This window comes from Bombus affinis, chromosome 9, assembly GCF_024516045.1.
Source record: "Bombus affinis isolate iyBomAffi1 chromosome 9, iyBomAffi1.2, whole genome shotgun sequence".
Taxonomy (NCBI): Eukaryota; Metazoa; Arthropoda; class Insecta; order Hymenoptera; family Apidae; genus Bombus; species Bombus affinis.
In genome coordinates this window covers 934,372-949,587 of record NC_066352.1, presented here as the reverse complement: position 1 = coordinate 949,587, position 15,216 = coordinate 934,372, and the positions used below count along the sequence as shown (strand labels likewise).

At 33.7% G+C, this 15,216-nt stretch overlaps 3 protein-coding genes across 5 annotated transcripts; 2 read left to right on the top strand and 1 right to left on the bottom strand.

The window, feature by feature from the left end:
• The first annotated feature begins 133 nt into the window (after positions 1-133).
• Positions 134-1,049, top strand: LOC126919971 (mediator of RNA polymerase II transcription subunit 10). Its single transcript, XM_050729761.1, has 3 exons — positions 134-283; positions 596-679; positions 768-1,049. Exons 1-3 carry the CDS (start codon positions 162-164, stop codon positions 955-957), a joined length of 396 nt encoding a protein of 131 aa, XP_050585718.1. The 5' UTR covers positions 134-161; the 3' UTR covers positions 958-1,049.
• Positions 1,050-1,311: 262 nt separating this feature from the next.
• LOC126919939 (chitooligosaccharidolytic beta-N-acetylglucosaminidase) lies at positions 1,312-4,939 on the top strand. The gene is made up of 6 exons (XM_050729694.1): positions 1,312-1,469; positions 2,119-2,527; positions 2,963-3,409; positions 3,553-4,064; positions 4,198-4,328; positions 4,510-4,939. The coding sequence occupies exons 1-6, from the start codon at positions 1,387-1,389 to the stop codon at positions 4,740-4,742; spliced, it is 1,815 nt and encodes a 604-aa protein (XP_050585651.1). The 5' UTR covers positions 1,312-1,386; the 3' UTR covers positions 4,743-4,939.
• LOC126919930 (adenylate cyclase type 2) lies at positions 4,088-15,105 on the bottom strand. 3 transcript variants are annotated; one of them, XM_050729641.1, is made up of 20 exons: positions 14,958-15,105; positions 13,932-14,098; positions 13,306-13,635; positions 12,965-13,159; positions 12,769-12,875; positions 12,558-12,669; positions 12,286-12,413; positions 12,051-12,209; positions 11,834-11,966; positions 11,400-11,464; positions 10,866-10,971; positions 10,628-10,692; positions 10,312-10,482; positions 9,140-9,383; positions 8,697-8,860; positions 8,309-8,549; positions 7,970-8,224; positions 7,554-7,668; positions 4,376-5,396; positions 4,088-4,276 (listed from the first exon to the last, which is right to left on the bottom strand). In XM_050729641.1, the coding sequence occupies exons 1-19, from the start codon at positions 15,037-15,039 to the stop codon at positions 5,134-5,136; spliced, it is 3,102 nt and encodes a 1,033-aa protein (XP_050585598.1). In that variant the 5' UTR covers positions 15,040-15,105; the 3' UTR covers positions 4,088-4,276; positions 4,376-5,133. The 3 variants fall into 3 exon arrangements, with proteins under 3 accessions (XP_050585598.1, XP_050585599.1, XP_050585600.1); XM_050729642.1 differs by lacking the exon at positions 13,932-14,098 and having other exon boundaries at positions 14,958-15,103; XM_050729643.1 differs by lacking the exons at positions 13,932-14,098; positions 14,958-15,105 and adding an exon at positions 13,724-13,866.
• Between the last annotated feature and the right edge of the window lie 111 nt (positions 15,106-15,216).

Sequence of the window (15,216 nt, the reverse complement as noted above, 5' to 3'; positions counted from 1 at the left end):
TAAATAAGTTAAAAGAAATTATTATGGTTAGCGGTCGAAAATATATCTCTCGATGTTAAGAAGCTTATCCCCACTACGGAGGTTTCCGGACTTATGCCAGTGCATGCGACTGTGGAATAGGAGCTAGGTAATAGTTGTATATATACCGTCAAGTACGAAACATGGCGTCTACGTTAGAAAATTTAGAAACACAGTTGGAGCTTTTTATTGAAAATGTTAGGCAAATACGTATTATAGTGAGTGATTTCCAACCGCAAGGACAAAATGTACTGAATCAAAAAATGTGAGTTGTGTATATATGATATAATTCATTTCATTATGTACATATTTAATATTATTGTTGAATCAACCAAATAAATATTTCATAAAATTTTTATCGATATGATCAAGAAAAAGATAAATTATAACCGTGATTTAGAATTATTATTACTTGTAACAGAATATTCTATTGAGACTAATAATGATTAATAACCTAGGAGAAATTTAGATATCATAAAGTATGGTTAAGAATGTTTAAGGATTTAACATTATTGGCTATTGTTTTTATATATGTTATAATGTATGAATTTTTTATGTTCATATTTTTATGTTTTAGTCAAGGTTTAGTAAACGGCTTACAAGAAATAGACAAACTTAAGTCTCAAGTTCAAGATGTTCATGTACCTTTGGAGGTTTTCGAGTAAGTATGTCAAAATCAGTGGGCTATGCTGTTGATTCTTATAACAAAGAATTCATGTCTATAATTTATCATATCTACATGGTTTTAGTTACATTGACCAAGGCAGAAATCCACAATTATATACTAAGGATTGCATAGAAAAGGCATTAACTAAAAATGAACAAGTGAAAGGAAAAATCGATGCTTATAGAAAATTTAAAGCAAACATGCTTGTAGAGCTAACTAGAGTTTTCCCACATGAGTTGGCTAAATATAGAGCTATACGTGGTGATGAATGAACAGAAAGTAAACCAAACAATACAATGCTTCTTTGTTAATTTTTTTATCATATTCTAATTACATATATAATAAATATTTATTAAAAAAAATATGTACGTTGTAGTAGATTTTATTTTTATGAAACATGTCCCATGAACATACATTACTGCGATATAATTATGGCATTTAGATTGTGTATGGTAAAGTAATAATTTTAAAGTAATAGTTTATTATCAGTAATTAACTTGAATGGTACAAAAACGAAACATTTTTCATCGAATTCGTTAAAATTCAAATTTATTAAACAGTGATGTCGTTACCCCACTTCGTGATTCTTTATCCAATCAAAATGAATTTGATCCATGTCGCTAAGCGAATAAAATCATTCGAATGAAGAGATATCCGCAGTATTCAGTCATTCGAAAGACGTATCTATGCACGGATGAAACATGCGAAGTATTCATATGCTTACTTTGTTACTTATCGTATTTATTATTGGAGTTAACACGAGTGATAATATTGGAGAATATAGGTAAGTAATTCTTTCTATTTTTTAGATAAAATTTATAAATAATTTTTAAACAACTTATAAAAAAATAAAATAAGGAGACGCGTAGAATCAGCGTATAAAAGTTGAACGATTATAATTCAATGCAAACAGTTTTCCTTGAAAATTCACAGGCGGTAAGAGAAAGAGAGATTTGTTCCATTTTAACTTGTATAGTGAAAGCAGCAGGTAGATACTTACGCGTACGTGGCACTTTATTCATTTATATCATAGGTGATATTAAACAGAAAATTAAATGAAATTGAACACGAAAAAATGCACTATTATCTTGAATCGTAAATCGTAAATTTTCTAAATATTAGTTTAAAAGTTATTAATAAATTAACGTTATAATAATTGTTAATCTTTGTTATACATGTATATTTTTACACATGAATAGATATATAATACATATCTTCATTTTTATTTTATTTTATTTATTTGGTTTATCAGTTAATGGCGAAAGCAGTATTCTGATTTTTTTCTGAAAAGAAAAATGCTTTATTTTATCTATTTGGTTTATCAGTTAATGGTAGAAATTGTATTCTAATAATTTTTTTCTGAAAAGAAAAATGTTAAAGTTATATAATTATGAAGAAGGAGAAAAGAAGAAATCGTTTAATTTTGATCACAGTTCACTATGGCATTATAAGTGCGAGGGTGGTCTCTGTAAGAAGGAGTTAATCACAAAGGATGTAACTGAACCCATTTCGTTGGAAGTATGCGAACTGTTTTGTAGTGCATCCAGTTCTCTGTGGCCAAAACCAACTGGTCACCTGTCTTTGAGCAAGAATATGGTTCAGCTCAATCCAGATAAGATTTTATTAGGCGATGTACAAACTGGGACACAAATTGAATATCTTCTTGAAAGGAATATACTTTTATTAAAAAATACTGTAAAGAACATTGGCGGCAAATTAGCAAATGGTGGCGGGTTGGGCATGCTTATTCAATGCAAGGGTTATCTCGAAGATAACAACATTAAATTGACCTTGCACACGGACGAAAGCTACAATTTAACTGTAACACAAACGGATAAAACGGTGAGCGCGTGGTAATCCTTTCACAAAAAGCTTTGTTCGTCGTTCAGTATAATTTATATATATTTCATACGTTTGTAATTAATAACAGAAAGAGAAAGAGGAATTTAAAAAACAATAAAAATTAGTACTGTAGTATAGTAAGGTGGATAAGGTGAGGAGGTAAGGTGAGATAATCAGAGAAGGAAAGATCGTATCGAGAACGTTATTTCCATAACATATTACTAATACATATTTACGGCTTTATACGTGAAAATAGTTCGGTACTTTGGAACAGGTTTTCGATTTTGTTTGTCGACGAACTTGAATTATTAACATAATTTTATACTTAACAAAATAATTTATATATCCTCCTAAATAAATACTCAAATATATATGTAATATAAAATACATAATTACTCTTGTTTCTTTTTCTTTTTCTTATTTTATAATATATAGCTATTGGAAGTAACGATTATAGCGAAATCATATTTCGGTGTACGACATGCTCTGGAAACATTGAGTCAATTGATCGTTTTCGACGATTTACGGAATCAGATTCAAATTCCGAATGAAATGGTGATTGTTGATGGCCCTGTGTATCCTTACCGTGGTGTGTTATTGGATACTAGCCGAAATTTCATTGACAAGGCAACGATATTGCGAACGATCGACGGCATGAGCATGTCCAAATTAAATACGTTGCATTGGCACATTATCGATTCTCAAAGTTTTCCTTATGTTAGCAAAACATGGCCGGAATTTTCAAAATTTGGCTCTTATTCAGCTGACAAGATTTACAATCAAGAAGATGTGAAGGAAATTGTTGAATACGGTCTTATTCGCGGTGTTAGAGTATTACCGGAATTTGATGCTCCCGCCCACGTGGGAGAAGGGTGGCAATGGGTAATTGAATTTCTTTACTGTCTTTTATTTTATGCGCTTTAACGAAAAAAAAAAAGGAATTAAAAGCAGAGTTAAAATAAAAGAACAAGAAGCAGATGAAGAATGAAAAGCAAATGAAATTCTGACGATTCTATCGCTTTCAGATTGGAAATGATACAGTTGTTTGTTTCAAAGCAGAATTCTGGAGAAATTACTGCGTCGAGCCACCTTGCGGTCAATTGAATCCGATTAATGAGAAAGTATACGAAATTCTCGAAGGAATATATAAAGACATGATACGGGATTTTCAACCAGACCTGTTTCATATGGGAGGAGATGAAGTGAATATAAACTGTTGGAATTCTTCAGCCTCTATTAGAAACTGGATGCAAACTGTAAAAAATTGGGATCTATCAGAATCAAGTTTTTACATGCTTTGGGATTATTTTCAAAAAAAGGCAATGGACAAGCTGGAAATCGCCAACGATGGAAAGGAGATACCTATCATTTTGTGGACTAGTGGTTTAACCAACGAACAAAATATTAAATATTTGGATCCTAAGAAGTATATCATTCAAGTATGGACAACCAAAGATGATCTTAGTATTGGTAGATTGTTACGAAATAATTTTAAATTAATTATTTCTAATTATGACGCGCTCTATCTAGATTGTGGGTAGGTAAATAAATATTTTCAAGTTATTATATTATTAGTAGTATTATAAATTATTAATATACTCGTAATTAACAATTTAATATTAAATTTTGGCATCCTCCACTTTCTATTTTGCTTATGTTTTTTCTTTTAGTTTCTCAGCTTGGATAGGCGAGGGTAATAATTGGTGTTCTCCTTACAAAGGATGGCAGATCGTTTATGACAACTCTCCTCTGAAAATGATCAAATTGCAACATCTCGAGAATAAAAAACATCTTATATTAGGTAAATATTTCTTTTTGCTTTGAAATGCAAAAATTATATTGTTATACCTGCAATATCCGATTGGGCTTCTTTTGTACATTTAAGAAGTAAGCGGCTTATTAAAGAGAAAAATTTAGCCATAGTGGTGTCACACAACAATTATATACATATATAGTATAGGCATATCTTTGTGTTGTAACAGGAGGTGAAACAGCTCTTTGGACGGAACAAGCCGATAGCGCGTCAACTGATACGAAAATTTGGCCTAGATCCGCAGCATTTGCTGAGAGATTGTGGGCAGAGCCCAATTCAACTTGGATTCATGCTGAATATAGAATGCTGAGACATCGAGAACGATTCGTAAAAAGAGGAATCTCCGCTGAGACCTTACAACCTGAATGGTGTTTGCGAAATCAAGGACACTGTTACGCATAATCTGTCCTTAAAAAATTAATGAACGAAATCGTTTACTTCTTTCCTTCCTTTCTCTTTTTCTTTTTTTCTGATCCTATCGATTTTGATTAACACTTCAATTATATATACATAATATGTATTTGCTTATGTGTGAATATATATAAACATATAATTGTTTGTTTATATAACAGTATAACATTAAATAATTCATAATTTTATCACGTGTATTCATAATTTATTCACTAATGACATTACTAAGTAACAAGTATAAACTTAGGTTATACTTTTACTTTTTTTGGTTCGGCTTTTAAAATGGACAAAGTGACTGTTCCTCTATCTCTTTTCTTTCATTGCATTTTCCGTTTCAGTTGCGTCTTTACATTTTGTCCGACCTAAGTCAAACATTCCTAAATTAAGCTTCATCTTTGTCGTCGAATGGTGTTTTTACGAAATATGTTATTAAAGTTCCTTTTCCTTTGACATAAGTAGGGCCTCGACACGTCAATTCATAACCAGCAGCGATTAGAATTTTGGCTGTATCTTCAGTAACTTGAAGCTTTCCCATTTCTCCGCAACTATCCATTCTTGATGCTACGTTTACGGTATTTCCCCAAATATCGTATTGAGGTTTTTGTGCTCCGATCACCCCTGCTATCACAGGTCCATGATTTAAACCTATAACGAAAGAAATTTTCTTATAAAACCAACTAGATTATACATGTATACTAATAGTTTTTTCCTCCTTAATAATAAGTTTTTTCCTCCTTTCTCCCTTGAGGTAAGCTTCTTGAAAAATGTACTATATTTTTGTATTTATTAAATGTCGTCCTCCCCTTCTATTATATTGTAGTATCGGAGAAAAACTCTGGAGAAAATTCCGATGAACCACAGGTAGAAAAGAATAAAAGTGCTAACGGTCCCGGAACAATGGGAATCCCTATGGGCCATATATTCGTGCTCCTTTATGACATTGGGTAATTAAAAGATGTACTTGACCATGGGTCATCCACGTCTGTGGAACACATGTGCTTGCTAGGAATACCAAAACTGTGGTATATAAAGCAAGTTGTAAGTTGAGTTGCGAATTATCAATTCAGTTGCCTTAGTTATATCATATTACTGCATTAAGTTCACGTTAAATAACCATCGTTTCTGTTTAAATGTTACATCGCGTGAAAAGGTCCGCACGACGTTCTTCATTGTCTGACCGTCAAGGCCCAAGCACCGTTAGAGAAACCCTCAACCTAACGCTCAACCTCAACCCTCAAACCTAAAGCTCTACCATAAACCGAGTCTTATTCGTTTGCAGGAAGCTTTAATCCTGCAAGTATTTTCGGTTTATAACTGGCACCTAAGAAGTCTTTAGGTCTATTGTACGTTCTTTCAAATTACGGAGAAAGCAGTTTACCTAATGGGAAGAACGAAATCGTTGCCTAATGGAAAAGCTGGTTTTTCCCATAAACAATTCCCAGGAACCACGTTGGTAGGAGGCTTTTTCCTTTCATCTTCATTTCCCATTATTCATAGACAAATCGAAGCAACTCAGAGACAAACTCAAAAAATTTTAATGGCTCATTGGCCGTCGCTCCAACCTAAGCACGCAGAACAAAATTATGCTCTATAAGACCGTAATAAAACCTGTCTGGACCTACGGAATCCAATTATGGGGAACAGCGAATAATTCCAACATTGAAATACTCCAACGCTTCCAATCGAAAACGCTAAGATCCCTAATAAATGCACCCTGGTATGTTACCAACGAAACAATCCACTGCGACCTCAAGATATCCACAGTCAAAGATGAAATATACAAGTCCAGAAGCAGATATAACGCAAGAGTCAACAACCACCACAACCCATTAGTTATCCAACTACTTGATACGACGGACCAGATCCGCAGACTAAAAAGAAAATACCCTTTAGATTAAATCCTTAGATTCTACTAGAACCAACAATATAAACTATTATAAACCATGTCATTGTATCACGCCAAATGAAGTTACTGAAAATTCTTAACGAGAATTGATTGTAAATATTCTAACAAATAAAAAAAAAAAATTCCGAATATTGGTCATAGCCAATCCGCATTGCGGATCATTGCCCTCACTTTCCTAACTAAAAATGTGAGCAACGAATCCGCGTTCTTGGTTCAAATGGGACACCCATACCGAGCTTTCCTCCGTAATCAGATCAGAATGAACTACAGAGTTCCTTCAGCTCTCACGGTGCCTAGAGTTCCTAGAGTCCCTATACCTCTCACAGTGCCTACAGGTCCGAGAGTTCCTACAATTCCGACTGCTCCGACTGCTCCTACTTCTACTGCTTCTACGCCATCAGGAGAGTCACTATATTGGTTCTCACAATCAAAGAACAGTCAAAGTCAACATATACACGGATTCTCTCATCTAAGAATAATCCTTTTCTTCGTTACCTGTATCTTAATCAACGGCATTACTAATTTGTGTGATTGTACAAAGTGTTGGAAATATATATTTTTATAACTCTGTGAATCACAGTGTTATACTACAACAACCACCCCTATTATCCTAACCGAAATAAGGAGATCGAACTATTCGTGGTGTGGATTATTACAATCGTAACGGGAATTTACGACTCCCGTTGACGCGTATTCTCGCGACCGCGTCTCCCCGCGATAGCTCGAAAATACAATAAATAAATCCATAAAGATCAGCAACCAGTGATTTCTTCAATATTTTCTTGTTTATTTCACAGTAAATTATTTATTAAATCTCTTTCTTTGTATACTTCTGGCAGATTAACGTTACATGCACACAATATAGGTTCGTATTTGTATTTTTGAAGGAAACTTACCCATTCTTAATTGAAATCTTTGAAAAGATTCCTTGTTGATTTGATCGAGAATTGTCATCAAAGCAAGAGCAAATTCGACGAGAATGATTATATTATGATCTTGTTTCGAAAGTTCCTGAAAGTAGAAAATATCTAATTTTGTGCAATTGTTTAATTGAAATTTCGAAAAATATCGTTCATATTGTACTATTGTAACCCTGTAATATTGTAAGTCTGTTAGCTCAGTATTATAATCATTTCAACTACCCCTATTATCTTAACTGAAATGCCGTTTCAGCTGATTCGTGGCGTCGATTATCGTATCGTAACGATAATTTACGACTCTCGTTGGCACGTTACACCACAAACGCGTCTCCCCGCGAAACGATTGAACAATATGTATATCTGTAACACATATGATCGATGTGCATTTTTACCTTTTCATCGATATCTTCTTTCCCTGGACTAAGACCAGAAGCCAACATATAAGTGCTACCGATAGTTTTAATTTTTTCGATTCCAGAAAATTTTGGTTTAAGCAACAATTTGTCAAAATCACATATAATTTCATTTAGAAGCCTCAGACATTCCAATCCTTGTTTATTTATGTCGGTTTCATCATAGAATTCCTTATAATTTGGAATGGATGCAAACATTACGGCAATACTGCTGTATCTTTCATGGTAAAGATCCTATGGGAAAATTTCTAAGCTTGAGAAACATTCTTACTCGTTTACTGTTGTTGCTGTTTAAATAGCGAGACGTTAAATGTTCACCTGAGTTGCTCTGACGTTCGTTAAAAAATGCTCTGCTACATGAGCAGGCAGTATGTTTTCCAGGAGAATCTTGTTAATACCTCTCATAGTTTCTACCTCATCCTGTTCTATTTTCAGTTTATTTTGCCATAGAAAATCAGTTCTCGAAGTATATTCAATTTGTCTATCCAAAATGTGCAGCACGAGGCATACAAGTGCAAGTAAATAACAAATTGTGAATAAATAATGAATGCGATAATGTCTGCGAAATAAGTCAGGTATATAGGTATAAATATTACAATTTGTCGTATACATACACATGTGTATACACATAAATAAATAAACACCGACATTGAGATTTCAATATTTCTTATATAATTTTTTGAATAGTATAATTATTTCTACTTACTCGACGGCCTCGATCGCATTATACAATCGTGCGATTGGTGCTTGCGAAAACACAAATACGATTGTTGTTAGAGAGAGAAACATTGTGCAGAATTTTAGCAAAAAATCAACACGTAAATGTGTCCAACCTACGATGAAGGACATCACCGCAGTATATGTATATAACTGAAAAAGGAAGAAGAAAATATCCCTCCTGAATAAAATAACGCTTTTTTGTACTGTATCTGTATACATAGTTGGTATTAATCTCGAATTTTTATGTTATTTAATCAAGAACTATTACAATGGGAAGTTAATACACCTAGTTAGTCTAATCGTAAAAAAGAATGTTAATATTAACTTTTTTCATGTACATATTTATGTATTATTACATAGTACATATTAATTAGTACATATTAATATTGATAATTAATTATGATAAATAATATTAATATTGATACGTACTGGTACGATGACATCGTATTTGTTTGCCTGCTCGATATCGTTCAACAATATACTAAGAACGCATGACGTGATCGTTAAAACGACCGTAATTAAGTATACTGTTATTCTCACTTCCCTGTTCAAAGATAACCAACTTCGTATATTGTTACCATCGATTTTGGTTTTAATATTTGACCAACATAATATGGAAAAAATGGATAAACATGATAAAACAGGCAGAAAACAACTGTAAACTGTGATGCTCCTGTAATAAAAATTTCTATGTGTAACGATCTATACAGGGCGTGTCCGGAATCGCGATACAATTACCGAAACTCATAGCGAAAAAATAAATTGAAAACGAAGAATAAAGTCTTTTTGTATAAGCGTTTGTTTTTCGAGAAAAGTAACTGAAAATTTTCCCGGTACACAGTAAGTATACTCTTATTTCCCTTTTACAGGTATATACACACGTGGTGGTTTTTGGTACGGTAACCGCCAATGACATAGAGAAGATACGTACATATGCATTTCCGATCGTCTAAATTACTACAGCGATATTGCTACAATATAGGATGTATGTATATAATCGATGACATTTCTCTTGAGCCAACTAATGGGAGAATCATCCCTTATGGTACTTATTGTCGACTTGTATATATGTATTTGTTTCATCCCGGAACGGAACAAGCGAAAGAATATGTCAAGTCCTCCTTGACAAAGTTTATAACACAATCACAAAGGAAGACTACTTTTAAATAGAGATCTCATGTTGTATTCAGGCTGCTTAAGAGCAATTACAAGCCATTGTTCGCGAGCAAATAGGATTCGTTTTTTGCTAGAGCGACCACATTATCGGCGAAAAATATGCAGCTGTTTGTGAACAGTCTGTCAGTCTGGATGCAGTATCAAAGCATATTAAGAGTAACAAGTATCAATTCTTTCAAAATTTTTATTTTTTTTCACGCTTATAATTTAGAAACAATGAGCACTTTTATTAGAATAAAACGCGCCAAAGTCAGATGGGAGGGTTGCCGTGAACATTTTGTACAGCAATGAATCAACATATATCCTAAATCAAGCTCAGACATTCCAAGTACGTCGCGCGTTTTTTGTATTTTTTTAATTATATAAATTCTTTTACCAGTACGAGGAAAATCGAATAATAAATTAGTCGGTTAGTAGGTGCTTACCTCGGTAAATACATAATTTGAATAGCGAAGATCATAGCATAAATAATAGTTGAAGCGAGGAGATACCACGGATATTGTTCGTCAATCTGTTGACGGTATTGAAGTTCTTGGTTTTGATCATAAAATCGATAAGTGAAGGATGACATGCCTTCGTTGCTCTGACACCAGTTTCTATTGTGATGAACAAGCATATCAATATTGAACATTGGATATGTATATATGTAGTGATGCTTAATTTATGGCATATATGTATGTATGTATGAATATCATGCATGATATTTATAAAAACGAGAAATAAAGAAAAAGATAAACTCACCTTATATCGAGAAAACAATTAGAATTACTATTTACGAAAAGATTCGATTCGATCATAGCGATGCTCTATAAGAGACAAAGAGACACATAATGCGTTAATTCCTATAGTTTAAATTCTTGATTTAATCATATCTCATTGTATTGATACAAGAAAGGACTAATCTTCCTTCTTTAGATTACTAACTAATTACTGACTAATGAGAAACAATAAATTGAATGACAATCAGTTATTTGCTTACCGTTAGGCCAATATTCTTGGCAAGCGTAGCTTCTACAACGTTGGCAAAAGGTTTATCAGCACCCCAACTTTCAACATATTTTGTCATTTTACTGCTTGGTCTTGATCTGCTCAAATATAGAGATGGAAATTATTTTAAATGTGTATTTATAGGTCGTTTTCTTCTTTTCTCCCGTTTTCCTTTCTCTGTTTCTTTTTTTATTTTTTGAGTGACAATTATCGTAATATCAAAAGAAGACGTAAACAAATGATACTTTCTTAGTCTTTTGAACTCAGTTAAACATTACTCATTAGTGGTTAATACAGAAGGTATGAAGAAGAAGAATGTGATCATCATTTTAAAAGCTAAAAATGAACGATCCTGTTACGACATTAGCTATCTATTGACAGTGCACTAATTTCATTCGGGTTAGAGAATTATAATTACATTTAAAGCCAAATTTAAACGCGGCAAGGTGGCATTGTTACAGCATTGACACAGTTTCCATACGTGAATAGACCGAAATATCGAAACTGAACGATGTGCCGTGTTCACCTGGACGGTATGGAGACAGCACTGCGTTCGCGTTCATCATCCGTGTGATTTTCTTGGTTGGCTTTCTACCGTAATACAAAATAAATCATTATGAATCAGATTTGGTCAACAAATTCAATAACTCGAACCAATGTTCGAAATATCATTATTAAAATAAAATCAATCAATCAGATTGTAATTGAATATTCTACCGCAGTAATCGATGGTAACTGAATAATTATTTTTTCTCAATACTCCATTGTTCTACCGATTTTGATACATACACGACATTTTTACCTTAATTTTTAGTTTAATTTAATTTATTGAAATTAATTTAAATCCTATGCACGGAGCATTAATTTTTGTATCACAATGTTTATCAATGGAAAATTCCAATTTGTGATTAAAAAGTTTATTGATAATGATACCGATGGAAGAAGAGGATTTGATCTCACCTTTGGTGGCACTATCAAAAAAGTTTCAATATTATGCTGGGCAAGATAGCTCTCTCGCGACCCTCCATTACCAGGTTCCACTTCGAAGTGATTTCCAAGATGAAGCAGGGTAGCTTTAGTTATATGTACTCTCCTTGAAAAAAGGAAAGCTATTCGAAGGTAAAGGCATTTTCCCTCGTTCCAACAAGCGAAGTATATGATAACTAGAATAAATTACCCCGGTAAACCGCCGCTCTCCATATGGTTTGCCAGTGTAACATCATCACTCCAAACGTCAAATTGCCATTTTCGTAAACCAAGTACACCGCATAGCACGTTTCCGGTGTGTATTCCTATTCGCATATCCACATTGAATCCCGTTGCTTCGCGAACGAATCTAAGAAGAGGAACGGTCGGTTATGTTTGTATCATTCTAACATTGCGGAGAGAGACCAGTTTATCCTTTCTTCTACCTGATGGCATCTATCATTTGTAATCCCATAGTCACGCAATTGTACGCATGATTGGGTCGAGAAATGGGTAATCCTGAAACGCAGTAGTAACAGTCACCCAGGATTTTGATTCTCATGCATTGATTTTCCTAAAAATGGGAGTTTGTGTTTATTTTACTCAAACAGTATCAGGTTGTGAATTTAAGTTACGATATTTCAGTAAGGCAGCAGACTCATTTTGTGCGATACTGAATAATAGAAGACGATCCAATAAAAAATGATCGCCACTTTACCTGAGCGATTTGATCGAATCTTCCGAATAGTTCGTTCAATATCTTTACCAAATTCGAGGCTGACAATTGTTCTGAGAGCGGCGTAAAATTAACAATGTCCGCATATAAAATACTGAAAGAGATATCATTATTCTTCCCTCCTATTTTACGTTTGACTAACACTAATACTAGTATTAATGAAAGTAGTATTTGGTTCCATCCTTTAGCTTACCTAACATTGTTATATCGTTGCACGTACATTTCATGGAATCTAGTTTGCGTATGTTTACGAGCCTCTTGACACGCATCTGCCATTTTCAACATAATGCTTCTTTTCACCTGTCTCAATTTTATTTAACAATGTCCAATATACTCGAACGGGCAATCAACAATGGTAACGTTTTATCAGAGGAAAATGCAAAGCTTACCTCAGCTGCAATATAAGCCGGAATAACACTCAACAATAACTGTTCTTGTTGTTCTCTTTCACATTCTAACTTTATTCTGGATTCGATGACTGTTTTTGTTCTAGAAAACGTTTTATTGTGCGCTTTTGTAGTTAGGATGCTATAATACGAACCCGACAAAACCGCAGCAAACAGAAAGACGATCTCGCTGCATGTCTAAATTAAATGGCAAGAAGAATGATCAAATAAGTAATAAGACCCGAATATGAAAACAAAGTAAACGAAGATACAAAAAATAAAGTAGTAGTAGTAGTAGAAGAGGATATGCTAGTTTAAACAGGCAAACAGGTATACCGCCATACCTCGACTATTTGATAGTAGCTCGAGTGATCGAGAAACACGAATCGGATGCCTAAATGAACAACAATTAGGGTAATTGCAAGAATCGTTGGTGTTTGTCGACTACCTCTTGGTAGTACAGCGATCATTGCGTGAACTGCGATAAACAAGGGTACCGAAGCACGCACGATTATAATTCCAACACCTAAAGTAGCAGACGCAATAAAGCCAATGAGAAGTCTAGTTTTAGCGGATGCTAAGGTGGACGGTAGTTGCGTTATTAGTAGTAAACTTAATGAAGAGAATAATAATATGGCCAAAGTCGATATAGGGACAGTCGCTTCAGTTAAATCCTGTAACAAAACGAAACGAGTGGGCTAAGAATAATTTTCAGTTTTTTCTTTCTATTTTAGACTTTGGATACATAATATGTATACATACGATTACTTATGGGTATATAGTAACGAAACTAAATATTGTAAACTAAATATACAATAACTATGTATTTTACGTATGTACTCGCGTATACATATTTATTTCCCTTTGTTACGCTAAATAGTTTATGAGCGATAAAAAGAGTACTCAGTTGAGTTACGAAACTAACGGTTTAGCGCTATTTTAATGTATCGTAGGGGCACATTAAATTTACCTGATAGTTAGGAACGCAGAGAATTCCTAGAGCGGGAATCAAGGCAACGACAGCAACGAGGAGAGTGCCAGCATAGAGGGAGGCTGTTAATTTCCCCTCGTATTTGCTTCGCAGTTGTTTTAAATCCTCAATGTCGGCTTCTTTTGCTACATGTTTCTCTGATTTTGCTACAATATGTCCATATATTGCATATATTAACTACTATTACTACTAAGATCGAGAAATAGTAACATCCAAGAAAGTTAGGCAATTGAAAAGTCTCTAACTCGCATTAAAAACATCTCTATAAGCATCGAGAATCGAGAGCAATAGTATCGCATGCGTGTATATAGTATTGCATGCACGTACGAACATATATAATAGGTATAATACACACATAATGCGAGCAAGTGGTATGTATGTATGCAAGTACGCGCTGCTAAGCGATGTAAGAGGTGTAAGATATCTGATCCTTCTCCTCGTTACATTTTTTACGATCTTACAATTTTCAATCATCATTTCATTTAAAACAAACCAAATCGACAAAAATTACTCAATAAGAAAGAAAAACAGAACATTTAACAAATTCACGGTTCTTTCTCTCAATATGCCTCTAGCTTTAAGAGTTGGCTGATTGCCAGTACGAGCTATTTCCGATCTATGTAACTCAACGGAAATTTAGTTGACTTTTTTCTTTATTGTTAGTCATGCGTAATGTTACCCTCGCAAAGAATCATGTTCGCGAGTAGCTCAACAATAAATGTTATTAAAAGTATAGTTCACGTACGGTTCGAGCAAAATATATATCTATCTTAAATCGCAAATCTTTTTCTATTGTTTTATGATGCATTAACAGGTTCGGTTTCTTTTATTCTACTTTATTTTTATGAATATATGAATATATGAATGTAGGTTGATGGGACGAACATCATTAATGTCAGTACATGCACATTTTTATCTCAGTAAAGAACTATTTGTATATGTATCTAGTTTTCTACTTGTATTCGCCTCTATTGAACATGACATCATGTGAGCTTAGATCGTTACCTTCTGCTGGCATAACACTGGTAAAATACTCCGTTTCTGTTTCGTGTTTTAATTCTTTCGACTGCTTAATTTTCTCAGTCATTGAATATTCAATATTTCCCACTTCTTTCAATTTTTAATCGATCAATCACACAAAACGATTTTTGAGCGTTGCTCCGATAATTGTACAATCAGAAAGTGTTAAAGTGTAAGTGGAACGCAAGGAAAAAATATAACTATCATACACTGCAACCTATTCGTAGTTCTTGCACTTTTGGAT